Genomic DNA, 17,988 nt, shown 5'->3' on the forward strand with positions numbered 1-17,988 from the left:
GAAATGATTCCTCCTGTTCTTTAGATCTGTTTATTAATTGAGAAAAAAACACTGTTCCTGTTAGCAGGATCACTATTTAGCCTGAAAAGATGCCCACAATCCAGAGTACAATGCTGTAAAATCTGTTAAATAGCTGGCCTACATCTTCTGGATATATCCACTGGCATAGCTGAAATAGTGGTCAGCCCCCCAGAGGATCATACTTCTAAGGTTGCGACAGGAGTCTGCTAACAGTGTTTAAGAACTCAAAGGTGGCTCGTTATTGGCTTTGTTTTTCTTACTAAGTTGTCCTCCATACTTCTGAAATGCAAAATAATGTATTTTAATTTTTGAATGAATTTACCAGTCAGATCGGAAAATACTGACATCTGTTTCTCAGGGCTATGGCTCGGATTAAGGCACTAATCCTGCAGCGTAAATAAGACCTCTTGCTGCATACAGCTGCTCCCCAATGCAGTTTCCAGTTACCTGAAAGCCGTTCATTTAAAGCCTTGGAACAACAGCAGCCTTCTGGTTTGGCGTGTGTATCCCCATGATGAACTGCAGCTACCGGGCAGTGCAGTGAGCCCACTCCTTGTCCCTGCAACTCTTTAACACGTGGGACAGGTGCTGAGTTACAGAAGTGGCTTATCTGGATCGTGCTTTGTTGAGCCTTTCATAGAGGTTAAGTTCAAAGCAGGTGGATTGAGGGTAACCCAGTAGGATCTTCTGTGCGCCATAATAACCGGGTTAATTCAGGAATGAAACACTGTGGCAGAGTGGTTCCAAGGTACGTCGCTGAAAATAATCTGAATTTAAAAAGTTATATGGTTGTACGGTGTACAGGGATGAAAAAGTTTGGCTTACTGAGTTCAGGATTCAATCTTTGGTTCTGCATGAGTGAAACAAAGTGTAACCTCTTATATCTTTTGATATTTTCTTTTTTATTTTCATGCGCCAAATATGCATTCTTGTATCTCTTAGAAAAAAAACTCCTCGGTCAATTTTTCTGGCCTAAGAGAAATTTCAGTTGTTCAGAAAAGCATGGTCTGAAACTTTTTCCTTAATAATTGGAGCCAATAGATGCTCCCAGTAGTGAAGTTTCTTTCTTTTTCTCCTTAATTGCAAGCACCAGCAGAAAGCTGTAGTTAAGATACTGACAATAGAATAAATAGCTGACCTGATGGAGCGTGCTTGGGCTGCAGCCAGGAATCTCATCAGTAGATACTCTCTCCTTCGGGAAATGATTCTTTCTCTTGGCTTTGTAAGTCTTGTAGTAACCTATTTAAAGGTAAAATATTTTTTCTTTTTCTTTTTTGCTTTATTTTAAACCAAGCCTTTGTTTTTATAAATCATCAAATTCCAGCAGAGTGGTCTGGCAGATTGTGACTCTCTTGAGAATAGGAGAGATTAATACTATTTGTGAATTATGGATTGGTTCTGCTTTTACTTGTGTCAGTATACATCCAGCAATACATGTTGTGAATTTATTAGGCTTAGATAACCCTGAGTGAGACTGGTATTGTAGCTCCGTTCTGCAATACGTTGTGTTATTTCCAAAACGCCATGTATGTAACACCCATGGTTTGGAATTCTGTTCTCTCACAAGCTCCAGCATACAGAGACTGTGGCATAAATGTGTCATCAGCATATTAATTATCTGAATAATCAAAGTTAATGCCTACAGTTGCTGTTTGCTGGAGATTTCATCGGGTGGTCAGGAGCAGAGGAGGTGCCAGCTAAATAACATGCTCCAAACTTTTAGAGACTGATGTTGACCCCGCATTAAAGAAAGCCAACAGCTGTGCAAGGAACCAGAGGTTCTTCCCGTTCTATCTCTATGGGGTTGCTATGGGAACGTGGGTATAAGAATCGCTAATATGGACTGGCAGCAAGTGAAGGAAATCTGGTTTAAATGACCTAAATATAAAACATAGCATTCAGCTTGATACACCGGTCATGGACTAGTGCTTTGCATTGTTTGACAAGTGAATTTGTTGACGTTGAGCAAATGGAAAGTCTGTCTTGCTGACTCCTCTCAGAGGTTGAAGATGTTTTGTGGATGGAAGTTGTTTGTGTATTTTGTTGGCTGTTGGTGATGTAGATGAGTAGTCTACAGAGCACAGAGCGGGTTCTTGAAGGAAAAAAAGTGATACTTCTGTAGGAACAAAAAAATGACAGACATGAAAGTTGCATTTCTGATCTTGTAGGGAAGACCAGAGCTCATTTTCTGTTTGAATTTGTTATATAGATAATCAAAGTTAATCACCATAGTTTATTACTTTGGATTTAAAAAAATATCTCTGTAGATGTCCAGAGAGTTGCCTCTTAAATTTAAACTAGCAACCAGATTGGTTCTTCCTGCTGAGAAAGTCATACAAATTGCTTGGGGGCTGTCATGTGGTGGTGGGATTTATGTGACTATTCCAACTCCACTGCTCATGTGAAACAGGCAATCTTTCACAAACTCACCAGGTTTGGAGAAAACTTCGAGTGCTGAAATCGCTCTTCTCAGAAAAAGAAAGGAAAAAAACCCAGTCTAAAAGTAAAACTGGTAAGAGGTAAAAATGAAGTGAAATACAATCCCAGTTTTTAGGACCCTCACTTTTATATTCACCAGAATAATGCTGCCCATGATCTACTTCTGTTTCTTATATCAGTTTACACGTATAAATATATTTATTCTCATTTTCTTTTTAGGTGATCCTGATCCTTACCAAGTATTATCATACTGACATGGGGAAAGTGCTGGAGAGCTCTTTGTGGAGGTAAAATTTCTGTTTTTCCTGTAACGGTCCCTCCCCGCCCCATTCTCAGAATAGATCGATCTCTTCTTCCCTTTCCAAACTGCTGCTGAGTTGAGTTGGTAACTGATTGATGTTACTATAGCAAGATTATCCAGATTGTCGGCAGTTCTTACTCTCTTACTTCTCCTCTTCCTTAAATGCAGTTCCTGCAGTTCAGTAAGAGAGTCTGAAATGAGCTTTAACGGTAGACACAAACAGTGATAGAGAGTATAAGGTACCTTCCTGATGCCACTTTGCAAGATGCCGTTCTTTTCCTTAGAAATTTTGCATCAAAGTTACTTAAAAACTTTGAAATACTTCTTGTGTTGCGATGTGTCTGTTGGCAGTTCTTACTGCTCTTAAGTACTCTGTTGAGGTTAGTAAATAATCCTGATTTGGAAGCAGTCATGATTGGATGAAATATAATACCAGTGCGGGATATGTTGTGTCTTATGACAACTGGGAATATGTAGTGATCTAAAAAAGTTTCTAAATTGATTCTCATTTCCCTAACATTTGTGAATTAAAACATCAGTATGCTTGTTGCCTGTGTGCACATAAATTGCACACTCAGGTGTATATCGGCACAAAACCAGGGCTAGGGTAAGCCTATGTTCTACTAGTCATACTGGTTATCTTCTCATGTGTTAATTCTGTTTTGCTAAGTGGGCTTTTTGTGCTCTAATTTTCTGTGTATCTGTATAAATCTTCCACCACAAATTTTTCCTAGACCCACTATGTACACTTCAAAAGTGAAAGTATTTCACTGTTATCAATAAATAGAATATTGCTCCAATGTTTGCTTTGCTAGTTTTGCTGGGTTATCTGTAGCAGTAGAGATATTCTTGAAATATTCTGCCAGGATATCTAAAGAGTTGTTACAAATGACAGGAGACTTATTTGAGGAGACTTATGTGAAATTCTTATGAAGCCCATAAGCTTCAGGTCTAGAAACAAATGAGTTATCTAATACCTTGTGGCTTACGTACTTGCAAACTTCATTAGGTCCCAAGGGCTTGTATGGGGACTCAACCTTCATCTATGGGTGTAAGGAGCTTTACAGAGATAATTAAAGAAAAAGAGTGGGCAAGAGAATAGGGAGTGGGAAAAGTCTGTGACCAGGACATGCTGCACACCAGCCTTGTTAATTTGTTTTGAAGGAGGCTGCAGTGTTTTAACCCTGTGGGATTTCTTATAGTGACAGCGTATCTTTGCAATACCTTGTTGTGTACTAGTAGCTGAGTAGTACAGTCTGGCCAGGCGCAATGGTCCATGCAGCACAAGAGTATTTTCAAGTAAAAAAGAAACTTCTAGTCACAGAAAGGGGGTGTTCAGGAAAGAGTAAGATCAAATGGAGACTGCTTAGTATTGGCTCAGGGTTGGCCTTTTTCAGGCTATGATGGTTCATTTGTAATTATCCTTTAAACTTCCAAGATGTGAAATTAATTGCACATTTGTTTCTGTTTTAATTTTCGTCCAACATCTTGTGCAAAGAAGACAACCCAATGGCAATCTGGATGCTCCCATAACTGCGTAAGCACACATTGCTTTCCCGTTCTATGCCCCCGGCCTATACAACATGTGCAATATGTTTCAAGTTCTGCTATCCACGCATCGGTGTCATCTATCATAGAAGTCTTTTAAACTTACTCAGTCGGACTCTTCAAAATAAACTTTCCACTCTTTCCAAATAAACATAAACCAGACTTCAGATAATGTTGCTTTCTTTTGAGAACATAAACACTTTAAACACGGTCATTCAGACCTTGCTGACAGCTGGCGTAAAGAAGAACGGGTGTGAACTGCATTCAAATAAAATTGATGCTGGTGTGCATCATAGGGAAATCGGGCCCTTTTACTTACAAGTAATAGATGTACCAGATGCTTTGGTTGTTTATGAACTAGGATGGAAAAGCGGAAAGGAAGCAAGTGCTTAAGATTAGCACTTGGGCCAGGAGTGGTAACTGATCCATCCCTAGAGATGTTGTGCTGTGGGCTCACCTCGCAGAAGGAGGTGGAATCCGCCTCTGCCCGCTGTGGCGTAAAAGCGGCGCACGCGGTTGTCAGACTGGGGGAGTTAAAGTGCCTGGATCTGGAAAAGTGCGAATGACACCAGCTGGTGCAAACATATCAAATCATGCCCCTCTCTGTTGAGATGTAGCTTCTTATTTGTACTAAATAAAATAAAAATAAATACTGTCCATAATGTCAGGGAACTTTTGTGTTTTCCTCTGTGTAAGATGGTTGGGTGTAAATTGGTGAGGCTTCACGGTTGCTGATGGAGCCGGGGCGTTGTACGCCTGCCCGAATGCACAGGGTATATATTTTTAAGCTTTTTTGTTTCTCTCTTGCATTCCTCTCATTTGCATCAGAACAAATATACAGTAAACCAAGTGTGAAACATGTTACAGGTTGTTGTTTTTGTCAGCAGACAAAAGCCATAAATCGTTGTGAGGTTTCTGTGCCCTAGTATGAATGGATCCTGTCCGGTTATTTCCTGAATCAGTCCAATGATTTTCTTCTTCCTATCTTGCCTGGCTAGATCATGCCAGACACTTCGTATTCTCTAAGTGAAAATAAGCTTGTTTTATAAGCTGATCAAACCCCACCAGGTTAATTTTTTAATGTTATTACTATCCCACTTTTATCTTGCCAATCAGAAATATTGTCCTGGCTTGGCACTTACCAGTTCTTTTGTTGAAACTGCATCTTTCTTTTCTTCCTCTAAAACATATTTCCTCTTCATCTCTTTTCTTTTTCTCCCATCACTCAAAATAATTGGTTTTTTCCTTCCTTCGTGGAACAGGGAATGAGAAGGGAAGGGTGACTCAGTGGTCCAGTGACGCTTATTTGTTCTTGGTGACCTTGGAGTTGCAGTCAGAGTTTTGAGAGTAATGCAAATGGTGGGGAAAAATACCAGTCGGAGGCACATGCTTGGGGCGAGGGCTTTATGGGAAGAAAATAGTGTTTGTTGTGGTGTGGGTTTTGTGGTGTGGTTTGGGGGGGGGGGGGGTGGTGTTTTTTTTTTGTTTTGGTGTTGGTTTTTTTTTTGTGGAGATGGATCTGGGTGATGAATTCTGTGCCTCTGCAGAATGTTGCTCATTTGCGTAGGTAATTTATGCGGGCCTACACAGGTCAGGCTGCAGGATTGGGAGGCCTAAATTTTAATTACCTTAGAATTTTTTCATTGTTGAATAAACAGGGAAAACGGTGCTGGATAATGATAAAGTCTTAACAAGCCTTTACTAGTAGCAGCTATGTCTGGTTACACTGAAGGGGTGGAGGCATAAATCTTGGTGAAAGCATGTAGTTAGAAAACACCAGGGTGTACTCCTCTGGTCAGCTATTTCTGATACTTTGCAAATTTGCATACTAAGTAATTGTTAAGGTTGTGGTAAATTGTATAGTTATTTGACTATAAGGTAGGGAGACAACCAGCGATGACATTGGTAGCCTCCTGAATATAAATTAAAATAACTTACTGAGAAGGAACAGAGGGTTGTTTTCAGGTTTATATTTAGAGTTTCTAAACTGCAGTGTACATATTGGGAACACAGGTTGGTGGTTGTGTTAGGCCTCGTTAGCATAACAAAAAAAATGATACTGTGACTAAAACTTAAAATTCAGGTACTAAAATTATCTTCACAAATTGTGCACATAGTGAAGATACTTTGCATACTGGCGCTGTTCCTGTCAGAGTCCACACACATCTTTATCCAGCATGTTTACAGTATGAAGGACTTGAATCAAACAGACCTTTTAGGATAACAGATACTTGAATACGTTTTTTCATATGCTTTATGGACCAGTTTGTGCATAAATATATAGGTGCACATGTTTTATAACTTCAGATGCCTGCTTGCATACATTGCATGCCTGCAGCTTTAGATGTGTGTACTTGAATCTTACAATTAAATATTTTAACTTTGAATTGGTAGCCACTAAGAAATACTAATACTTATCTGAACACCTGAGTTACTCCTAATAATGTCTCTTGGAAATAATGATACATAATTTTCATTGTTATTCCATTTTATGCACAAGGCACCTGAGATGGTAACTGATTGATGAAGGTTATGCAGTGACTCGGCTCTCTATGGCCATGGAATTGGCTTCCAACCCTGTGCTTAGACTTGGCTTCCAACCCTGTGCTTAGACTGGCTCTGAGTCCTGTTTCTGATATGCATGCAGCCTTCCCCTTCTTCACTTGATCTAAGCAATGAATAATAGATGCTGCTGATGATTGCTAATAAAGTTTTGATTGCATATTATCAAGCTGTAATGGTATGGTAGCGCTAATGCGACTTGCTGTGTAATTGCCATTATTCCCAATGGCATCACCATGTTGTTATTGCTTCACCACAGCAAAACACATGGCATTAGTTGATGTTAACTGCATTGTTAATTCCTCTCAGCATTGCATGCTGAACCCAAAGTCAGCCCACTTTCAGAGATGTTGGGATATTTTGCCCCATGTTGTCAATAATGGACTTCTAAATGAAGAAACACTTCTCTGACTGCTTAAATACGGTCACATACCCTGGCTGAACATCCTGGGACTCCTTGCGCCAAATGCAGCCTGAGGAGAGAGGGAAGTCACAGTGCTGTACGAGGAGGTTGTAAGTCCAGTCAGTGGCCAGGCAGCTAGAGGTGAGAGTAATTGGGTGAGCCTCATGGGCAACATATGACTTAGCAAAACTCAGGGAGTCAGGAAAACCCTCTCCTTGGTGGCACAGCTGTTTCTATCTGTACCCACAAAACCCCACATATTTAGGGCAAGACCTGGTTGTGCAAGCCCACTGGCTATCAGTAGTGACCAATGCACAGTGACCGCATGGTGCTTTGTATATTTACACAAAGGTGCATGCCTACACTAAGGCTAAAATCCAGACTACAAAGAGCAGGAGATTCTTTAAAGGTAGATGCAGTTGACATCATATCACTTGGGAAAATAACATTTCCAGACCCTGCATGGTTCACAGAGTACAAGAAAATGAGTATGGGCATTTGTTTCCAAACTCTTTGGACTTGTAGGTGAAACTAATTTCATCTGTTTCCTGAAATTAATTTAAAAAGCAAACAAAAAAATTCAATAGAGTCTGGTGCCCTAGTGAAATTCTTTCTTGATGTGAAGTGCTGCTTAGAAGGTTAGCAACTGTATTCTGCAGCAACTTGCACTTCCAGATGGTCTTATATTGTGGTTCTGCTTTGAAAAGTGACTTTGTAGAAATGGCCCCAAGGGATGGAGTTATTGAGTCTGTGATTTCCATATCAAATTTGCTCTCTTTCCAAGTAAAAACAAAAAAAGAAATGGCTTTCTAATTATTAGCCCATCAAACTCAGCTTGGGATCTAAACGTCTAGCTGTGCTTTCTGTGGCTAATGCATCATCCTGAGTAATGCAGGTTCTGCAATCAAAATAGCCTGCCCTCAATTATACATGTGCAGCTCTTTTGTCTTCCTGTGATATCCTTATTTACACCTGTTCCACTGTGAAAAGGTTTTGGGCAGTACCGTTGAAAATGCAGTCCTACAATTAGAATTTTATTTCTCTTCTTGAACAACAGATTTTTATGCTCTCTTTGATCATATTTTCATATTCACCTAATAGCATTACAAAGACTTTCATTATCTTTGCTGCAATTTCTGTCTTGCTAATACACTACAGTGCATCATTATGAGTTGAATTGTGCAGGAAAGTCTCTATTTTAAATTTATTTTGGGCATTTAAAATGAGCTGTAAAACCATAGTTAGAAAGTGACTGTAGTGGATTTCAGCCTATCGTCAGTGTTTTATTATTAGAGTCAGGTAAGAAAAATATGTAAAAGACAAAAGAAGCGAAAGGAACGTGTATTGACAAACCTTGAAATGGGCAAGATACTGAAGAGATGGTTATTGATGGTTTTGATGGGCCGTGGTATTGATTTAGGGACATAAAGGGTGTCAATGTTGCCAGTGTGCTTCTGTAGTGTGTGCTCTAATGGACACATGACCTACCATAGACGTTTCCTAAGACCAAGACCCATCACGTTGTTAATAACCTTGCTGTTACCTTGGTGCTGAACTCATCTTGTCACATGTTTTGGCTGTAGCTTTTGGCCATTCAATAAAGGACTGAACTTTGGTCGTGGATGTTGGGAACGATTCTGAGTCATGACCTATACACCCCTCTGAAGGAGATGTCTTTTAAATGGCTCTCCAGGGTATGGGCCTTAGCTTAAGGAGGTCCTTTTATGTCTGTGTTACCATAATAGTATTTAAAAAGTATTTTTATGGCTAGTATGTATGAAGGTCTGAACTGAAAAAAATAAATCCTGCAAGCAAGTAAAAGCTACCAAAGAAGTCTATCCAAAATTCTTTACTGAGTATCTGTTGCTCACAGATGAGAGCACTGTGACATAACTACTCTTCCAAGTCTTCAACAACTTGGAGTGCTGCTGATGACTTTGGATATTTACATGTTTCTACACTAGTTTGTGAATACACAAAGAATATGACATATGGGTTAAGATCCAGTTGGAAAGCTGTGATTTATATAGTTAGGGAAGGGGTCTTGCTTGCAGTAAACTTGTATTGGTTGCAGCATAGCTGCTGAGCATGTTAAGCACATCTTGGAGCATGAGAATTTTGCTACTGTACAGGTTGATTTCTTTTTTTTTTTTATCCTCCTTCTGGAAAAGGAATTAAATTATTGTGGGATATAACTCACAATGAGTGAGTCAATTTATTATGAAAGAACGATTGTTTATTTTAAATGGTTTAGGAATCCTGTCCTATTGTTTGAGTAACTTGAACCGAAGTCATAGAATTTCTGATTGCTTTAACTGGAACTGGTATCATAAACATTTTTTTACAGGTACAGATTGTGTGGGAATTGTACCACAGGTTCTTGTTTTAAGTAGATTCCTTTCAGCTGGGACTGACAGTAATAGGATAAGCAATCTTTCCTACCTGAAACCCATCCAGGACAGTAGGAGTAGGAAGCTCAGGAAAGCCACTTCACTGGTGTTTCCTCAGATCTGTCCTAGTACCTTATTCCATAAGCGTCCCTACAAGAAATGATTATCTTTCTTGCTAGCTTCAGCAGGCAGGTTTAAGATGGGGAGTACAGAAACAATATCCTTAGTCATCTGTGGGATTTGTAATTTTGTGTGTATGTTGCTTTTGCCCTCCCTCCCAGCATAAAAGAGGGAAGCTTTAATTGGCACTGCCCACGGACCACTTCCATACGATCAAACAGAGAATTGCACTCTCAGAGCTTTTACTGTGGCATGGCTCCTCTCTGGTAAATTCATATAAAAGCAGTTGAGCTATCAGTTTTTAGCTAATCAGAAGTACTGATTGCAGAGTTGCTGCCTTGCCACCTGTTACGTCCCACTGTCCCACTGTCAGCAGGACAGCACAGCAGGGAGGTGCAGGGTCCGTAACCCAGGGGCAGATGGAATGACACCATATATATATATATATATATATATATAAAGCGGTGTTTCCTTTGCCTCTCTGCAAAATGCAATAAATATGAAACCACAATCAAAGCAGCAGTTTCATTGCTCATCGCATTTTTATGATGATGAATGAGGTATAAAAATTTGAATAGGATATGTTTTTAAAAACTGCAAAGGGCAAAGTTATGGCTTAGCAGAGCATCTGGAGAAGTACCTATGATATTGCACTCAGCTACTAGTTTCACTACTGGTTCCCCCTTCAGCCTACTGTGTGACCTTGTTTGAAGAACCTACTGAGCCCGTGCTTTCTTCCGCCTGGTCTTTGTGGAGATCGTTTCTTTGAAATATAGGTAATATGGAGAAGAGTGTGATAGGACCCCAGCCAGCGTTAGGGCTGTATTTCTTAGGGATGTTTTGTGCTTTGTTTCCTTCAAAGTTTTTGGCTAGAGCCTGAGAAGGGCAGGAGACCATCAGAGAGCACTTACATAGCATGACACCCATCCGAAAACACCCATAGTCTTACTACAAGGCAACTAATGACAAAGTGCCTTTTCTCAGCTGCTGTTTTGAAAATGTTGTTTTGCAACTCCCCATTGCTTCTCTTAGCGCTGGGCACCTTGTGTCACCGACGTGGTATGTAACGTGGCACGCGAGCAGCTTTACTTACTGCAGTATTATGTGCGGTTTGCTCTAGAGCATCCCCTGCTAACTGACTGCAAATTAGTGTGGTTGTTGGGGCTGGATGAATGAACAGCTGCATAGTTAATTATGCAGAATGCTATAGAAAAATGTAGTGTTAATGTTTTATGCTCTCATTATCCCTGCAGTATGGAATATATTTGTTAGTGTGAAAATAACAAAGGCAATATTTCCCACATAACTTATTTATTAGGAACTCTGTATTGCTAGGCAGCTTTCTCTACTTTAACTTGGAAGGGATTGGGACAATTAAAAATTTCATACAGACCAGTTTTTGAAATGTAAAGATAATCCTATGTGCTGAAGAATTTGGAGGCTTGGGTAGTTTACAAAAATTAAATCCATCTTACAGTAAGATTTAAATGTCTTTATTCTTTTTGTTGTTCTGAAATATGGAAGATCAGTCAAGAGTTTTGCCTTCTTCTCCCTGCCACCTCTCATTGAACAGATTACTGATTAGTCAATTGAAGCTCTGTTCCAGCTGCTTTGGGGGATTTTCTTGTTGTTTGTTTTGTTTAAATGATTTTTGTCCCTTCCTACTTCTGCTCCCCTCTTTCCACTTCAGCATAATTTCTTCCTATTACATATAGGGAATGCAATATAAGGATAGCAACTTACTTTGTTTCACAAATAGCCATTCTTGAACTAGCCTTCAGAAAAGATATTTCTCTTTCCCACCAATTTTCCTTCCTAGTGGCCTCTTCTTTCTACCTATTGCTCTCCCTCTTTCATGGGGCTGGGTTTCTGTCTCTTCCAGGCCTGACTTCTCCAGTGCAGACTGAAGAAACAGCTTTTCAGATGAAGCATTGAGTACCTACCACAAGTTTTTGCATTTTGCCTAGCATGTCAGCTCCAAGGCTGGCTGCGGAGGCTGTTCCAGAGCTGATGTCTTTCTCACAGCAGGGCTTCTTCCCTGTAGTTGCTTTGACAGACTGTAGATATTTCTGTCACCTGTGAGCACGTTTGATCCTAACTTTCCATTCTAGGATCTGAAATTGTAATTTCAATCTGAGAGGGGAGAAAAATCCCTGTTATCACCTATTTGTTAAAAGAACATGACCTTTTTTTTTTTTTTTTTTTTTTCAAATTTGGTATGTACTTTCTTGGCCAAATGGATATCGTTTTTCTTGAAGAGGGTGCATGCAGTTTGAATTACACCCCTTGATAAAAAGACATTGCAGTATCAGTGAAATACAGCCACCTCTGGGCAAAAGCCAGGGAAACAAGTAAAGCAGACATGCAGTAAAGTGTGCTTTCTTAATATCAAAAAGATTAACAGTTCAACTCAAAAGCATCTACATCATTCAACCTTTTGATATCCAGTCTTTCAAGCTTTTCTTTCTGGCAGAAAGAGGATGTATAGTCATGCTTTCTGTGCAGTTCAGATGGTTTTCTGTAACGCTGATCCATCCTTGGGATCGCTGGCTGTTCTGAAGACTTCAACATAAAATGTTAACACAAGGGAGATAAAATGATTTTAAATTTTACTCTCTCTCCCAAGAATTTGGAGACTTATCGCTGATTTATCTTAATTCTTACCGTATGCTGTCCACTCCTTAATTTTGCAATGTCTCTTTGGGATAGAATGTAAAAATAAAGCTGAAGCTCCCTGGCTAGAGTTTGAGATTTCCCCCCCTTTACCTTACCCCTAGGCAGTGTCTGTGCTAAATTCTGGTGTCTCAGGTTTCAGTAGTTTTTAATTTGCTTTTTCTTAAGCTTGACATCTAAAATAAAAAAAAAAAAAAAAAGTAATATTTTACTTTTTAGCCTCACTTAAAAATAATTGGAAGCAAAATATACATGTGGTGGAGTTTTGTATGTGTGATGATTTCATGTGTGTAATACTTAAACTCTTGCTGTTATTTTGGTGCAATTTTCAGCTTAGTTCAGAGTGCTCTGTGCTAATGGGAGTGATGCACCAGTAAAATATTCTTCCGCTGCACTGTGAGAGGGCAGCAGTTTCTGGCAAAGTGCAGAAGCTTGGAGTGAAAACTCTCATTCCTCAGCTTTCCATATGGCCTCAGGTGAATATATGAATCTCTTGGTGTTCCAGAGTGGAAAGCGTCCAAGAAGCGCATTTAAATAAAATTAAAGAAGAAAAGAAAGTTAATTATTTAAAGATCAGAAAAATATGTTACAAATACGCTGCATAAAGTGCCCTGACCTATCACAGCATTACCTTAATAGGTCACAGTTGGAGGAGACGTTGACTCCTTGCTTAAATATACTTCAGCTTCCACAGCTCTTAATATGCACTGGTATGTGAAATGCAGGGTTGGATTTCCAAGAACTTCACAGTGATAATAGGACTTAGCTTCTCAAAAGGTATGTTAATGTTTGTAAAGTACTTAAATAAATAAATACCAGTAAATATTTAAGTATCAAATTATATTTGATTTCCATGTTAACTGGAAGTCTTGGTTTTGGTAATTCCAAACGCTGGAGGTTTTTATAAAATTTTTTGACATTTCATCTTGGGAATTGATTCGCATTGATATTATTATCATAAGCAGCATTATTCTTTTTTTCTTTAGCGTGTTTGGTAGGGCTGGGAATAGGACATGAGTTTTATGATTCCTGGTTAATCACTTACATAACTGCTTTCCCGGGGAGTTTCTTCCATATTGCATATATTCAGAGAATGACGCTGATTGCAAGGGAGCTCTGTTGGTCAAGCACAACCCCTGCTCAAAGCAGGGCTCGCTGCAGACGTTAATCGGGTCACTCAGGGCCTTGTACTGTCCAGTTCTGAAAGTCTTCCAGGATGGAGATCCCACAGTTTTGCTGGGAAACCTCTGTCCATCCTTTGCTGTTCTTATTGCGAAGGGTTATGTCAACGGGAATTTCCCATCTTGCAGCTTGTGCCTGCCATCTATTGTCTTTTCACTATATACCCTGGTCCTGTCTTATTTAAAACCTCTGTTTAAGTACTGGAAGACTGAAATCAGATTCCTCATTAGCCTTGCTTCCCAGATCAGCCAAACTCCGCTCCCTTAGCCATTCCTTCTACATCATGTGTTCCAGTTCCCTCACTATCTTAGTGACCCTCCACTGGACTCGCTCCAGGTTGCTGATCTCTATCTTCTTTGAAGCACCACAAACTGAACACGCTTACTTTATCCCATTTGTAGAAGTGGGATGATCTGTCCTCTGGGGGTCCTTCCCTGCTGCTCTCCTCACATAAAATAGGCTGTGCTTGGGTGAATGGCTTAGAATAGTTACCTTATTTATCTGAATCTAAAAATAATGATTTTGGCGTTTAGGGATTTTCACACTTAACAGTGGGAATTCAGTTCTTTAAAAGTGGCTTAGACACCCAAGTCACTTCATTACCTCTTGAAAACGATAACATTGGTTTTGTTTGCATTGAACCTCTCAGTGTAGCAGTGGGGATGCCTGCATTAACTTTTTGTTCTCACTTTTTTTATGCAGTATGAATTCTTGATAGGTTTTGATTTAGTTGCTGGTACATTATTTATGACATCTCTTGGCTGCAGCAGCTGTAATCCATGAACCAAAGCCAAGCCTATCGTTTCTAGCCATAGAATTGTAGTTTGTTGTGGAGCAACTCCCAGGTAATTAGGCAGGATGTGCTGTAATCGGTTGTAACATGGGCTCTTCTAAATAAAGCATTAATCAGACTGAATGACAAGTTAAAGTTGTGGGGTTTTTTTTTTAAGATTTGTCTACCACAGGTAAACATTATTGTGGCCACAAACATTAGGAAGACTGATTTTGCCAGGAAAGGAAGGAGAATTATGTTCTTTTTTTAATGATCCTTCACTCAGAAGAGATTTCTTTTAAGTCAGAACATTGAAATGTGCAAAAGCAGAGTTTTTGAGGGCAAGAATTAATGTACTAATCCTGGGATGTGCATAAAGCTAAAGTCTTATTCAAAGAGTGTACTTCATACAGCAGTTTTTACTGCTATCAGGTTTATGATGTTTTGGACAATTTTTGGCCACCTCTAGCTTGATCTATACTTTTGTACATGTATATTCTTGATTGACAGGGTTTCAAAGATCAAATATAGACACCTGAAATTGCTAGAGTAAAAACTTCTGATTGCTTTAGAAAGTGATTATGAACAGAGAAGAAATTGTAAGAGGCACAAGATTAGTTTGGAGGATTTCTTGTCTCTTGGCATCTTCCCATCAAAACTGGATTCTCTTTTGAAGTATGTGATGGATACAAACTAAATGGAAAATATGCGAAGGAAATGGGTTGAAATTCAGCATTAGCTCTGAAAATCAGAATATACAGTAGCTACTTGAAAATCTGTGAGAAACTAATGGATTTGCCCCAATTCATGCAGCAACCTTGTGAAATGGTCCTTGCCACAAGAATGCCTAGGTCTGGGCATGGGAAACAAAAGGGAGTCAAATTGCATTTGTCCCATTGAAGGTTGTTCCCTCGAATGTGTTATTTTGCCATATTGGTTTCGAGAGAAATTAAAGAAGGAAGGATGAAAGCTTTTCTTTTTTATGACTCTGTCCTGTTTTGAATCTGTATGTTCAGTTTGACTGGCTAATCGGGAATGGTGTTTACGAAGAGGCTCTTGTCTGCTCGCTCGCAGGTGGCGAAGAAAAGTGTATTACTGTGTTACACGGTACAAAACAAGTGTTGGAATGACATTGAGGCAGACCCTAGACCAGACGGGGATTCTTCCAGTTTTGGTTTTGCTCCAGAATGCTGCATATTCAGTATTTAATTTTCCTTTGTACCCTCTCTGTAAAATTCCCATGAGTAGTAGCAGCTCTTACTGCTCTCCATGCTCACAGTAAGCTGGATTTCCCCATCAGCCAGTCACAGAGTTGATTTCACTACCAGAAAACAGTCATTCCAGAAGGAGCGAACTGTGTGGTGTGATCCTTGGGAACAAGCTAACCTGCATGGCCCTCCCCCTTCTCTCCTTGAAAACAAACCCTATTTTAGGGCACAAATGCATGTGCCCTACCGGGGGATAGGGCAATAAATTGGTGTAATTGGTGTAAACAGGGCTTGTGCTTTTGGAAGCAGTGGGGCTGTAATGATTTGCACAGTAACCTGTCAAAGTCAGGTCCTACAACTAACAGTTGACTTCAGCTGCAGTTTGTAGCAATTGTGGATTTTTTTAGAGCAAACATTTGTGGAGTGCAGTGTTATTTATTATGGAAGTAGTAGTAGTAATCATCGGTTCCCATTTTTTTTCCCTTCTCTGCTTGGTAGCCTCTGAGGAGGCATTCCTTTGATCTCTGGCATATCTGTTCCACAGATTAAGCTGTACAGCAGAAAAGGGGTTAAGCTTGAGCTCAATGGCAGGAATTTTTTCATTCTGACAGTTTGTGCAGCAGTCTTTTTGCATTGCAAAGCATTTTCATCTAGGCAGAAATTGGGTGTTTCTTACCTTGGTGTGGGAGGAAGGCAATGACAATTGTATACAGGTTAGATTATTCTGAGCAAAAACTGTAGGCTTTTCAAGGCCTTGTGCTTCCTCCATGCATCTGATGATGATTGTGTTGATTTGGACATTAAAGTGGAGAGAATTGATGTGATAGAACTAAGATTCCTCATCCATTTGTTCTCAGCTTCCTGATCTAGTCTTTGCTCTGTCACAAGTAAGGATCTTTGTTGAGCCTCATCCCTTATCACTCATTTTGTCACTTGGTATAATGGGCAGAAAATTTCGAGGACGCACACTGGAGGCCAGGTGGCTCTGGAGTAGATTCTTGGCTCCCGGTTCCCTTCTGCGTTTGATAGCAAATGGCAAGAGTCCCAGTGTCGAACTGAGTCCTTCTCCCCCAGCCAGGCTTAGCTCAATCCTGCCTAGGCAGCTGAATGGCAGTGAGGCAGCCGGTTGCAGAAAGGCAATAGTTTCTATCTGTTACAGTCTGCTTCCAACACCTGGATTAGCTCCGTACTGAAAACAAGCAAAAGGATCAGTCCTGCCCCTGCATAAAGATACGAATATTAAAATGCAAGCCCAGGAGATCTGATTGCCTCCAGCTGTCAGGGGCCACTGCTCAGAATTTGGTCAGTGGTAGGGTCGACACTTGGTGCAGCATTTGGTGCGCTCATATTTTATTTTAAAATCAGCACATGACTCACCCAGAGTCTTGTAAGGCTTACCGAAGCTGTTATCAGTGCTCCCTTCAATGTAAATGTGCCTCAAGTTCATCACTGTATTTGTTCAGGTGCTAAATAAATTAATGCGATATTTCCATAAATTATAAGTAATTACTGATAACCCACCTAATTTTCAGAGGATGGGTGTTCCATACTTTCTAGTTACCAAACTCCTCCCTCTGAGTACTCAGAATGGGAGTTACCCAAAATTTTTACCATCTTTCAAATTAAAAGGTGAGATGTCCATGAAAAAACACTTGGTTAATAGTACATTTTCTTTGTTTATCAAGTTTTATCTTTTAATTACTGAGCACACAGAATTCTCAGGAGCTCGTAAGGATGAGAACTGTTTTGTTTATGCAACAGAACAAGAAGTATCACCAAAAAGAAGTGGAGTATTTGAACCAGTTTTGTTGATTTCCAGTTTGTTTTTCCACATCTTTACCAAAACTCTGCTTAAGTTTCTTTCTTTAGCAATTAGTCCAGGAGTTTTTGAATTGATGTATTCTGCTTCACTGATTCTTTTCTGTATCATATTCTGGGAGTTTGCTCTCTTCTTAATTGAAGTTTCCTGATACTAATTCTTTTTTAAGGAGGTGGGGGGAAAGGACTATGCAGTATCAATAAAGCATAGGTTAAATATATTAAAAACTGGTTAACTCACAGATATTTCAAATTTAATTAACATTGAGTAATTGTAACCACCTGGTATTTAGCAGTGATTGGTATCAGCCTTGCTTCTAGTCAACATTTTAACCACTTATTAGGTAGTAAATACAAATTATTGGTGACTACAGTCATGGGTGACAAAAAAGAATTGACAGAGTTATGAGGACTAGACTGATGGAAGAGCTTTAAGTTGGCCCATTAAAACCAAGTTCAGCTTAATGGAATGCTATTTATTTGGGAACAAGAGATGTGGGTTATGAGGTACAAAATATTTTTGGCATATGGTGAAAAATCGTGATGGTAAA

The 17,988-nt window shown here is 39.6% G+C and overlaps 1 protein-coding gene across 1 annotated transcript in view; it reads left to right on the plus strand.

The window, feature by feature from the left end:
• SORCS2 (sortilin related VPS10 domain containing receptor 2) overlaps positions 1 to 17,988 on the plus strand; it is a gene marked incomplete at both ends in the record, with an annotated part of 569,250 nt that overhangs the window by 183,508 nt on the left and 367,754 nt on the right. Inside the window, one exon of the mRNA XM_081999338.1 lies at positions 2,680 to 2,747. Coding sequence (XP_081855464.1) covers positions 2,680 to 2,747 — 68 coding nt within the window. The remainder of the gene's footprint in view (positions 1 to 2,679; positions 2,748 to 17,988) is intronic.

This window comes from Phaethon aethereus (assembly GCF_964289735.1).
Source record: "Phaethon aethereus genome assembly, chromosome: 4".
Lineage (NCBI taxonomy): Eukaryota > Metazoa > Chordata > Aves > Phaethontiformes > Phaethontidae > Phaethon > Phaethon aethereus.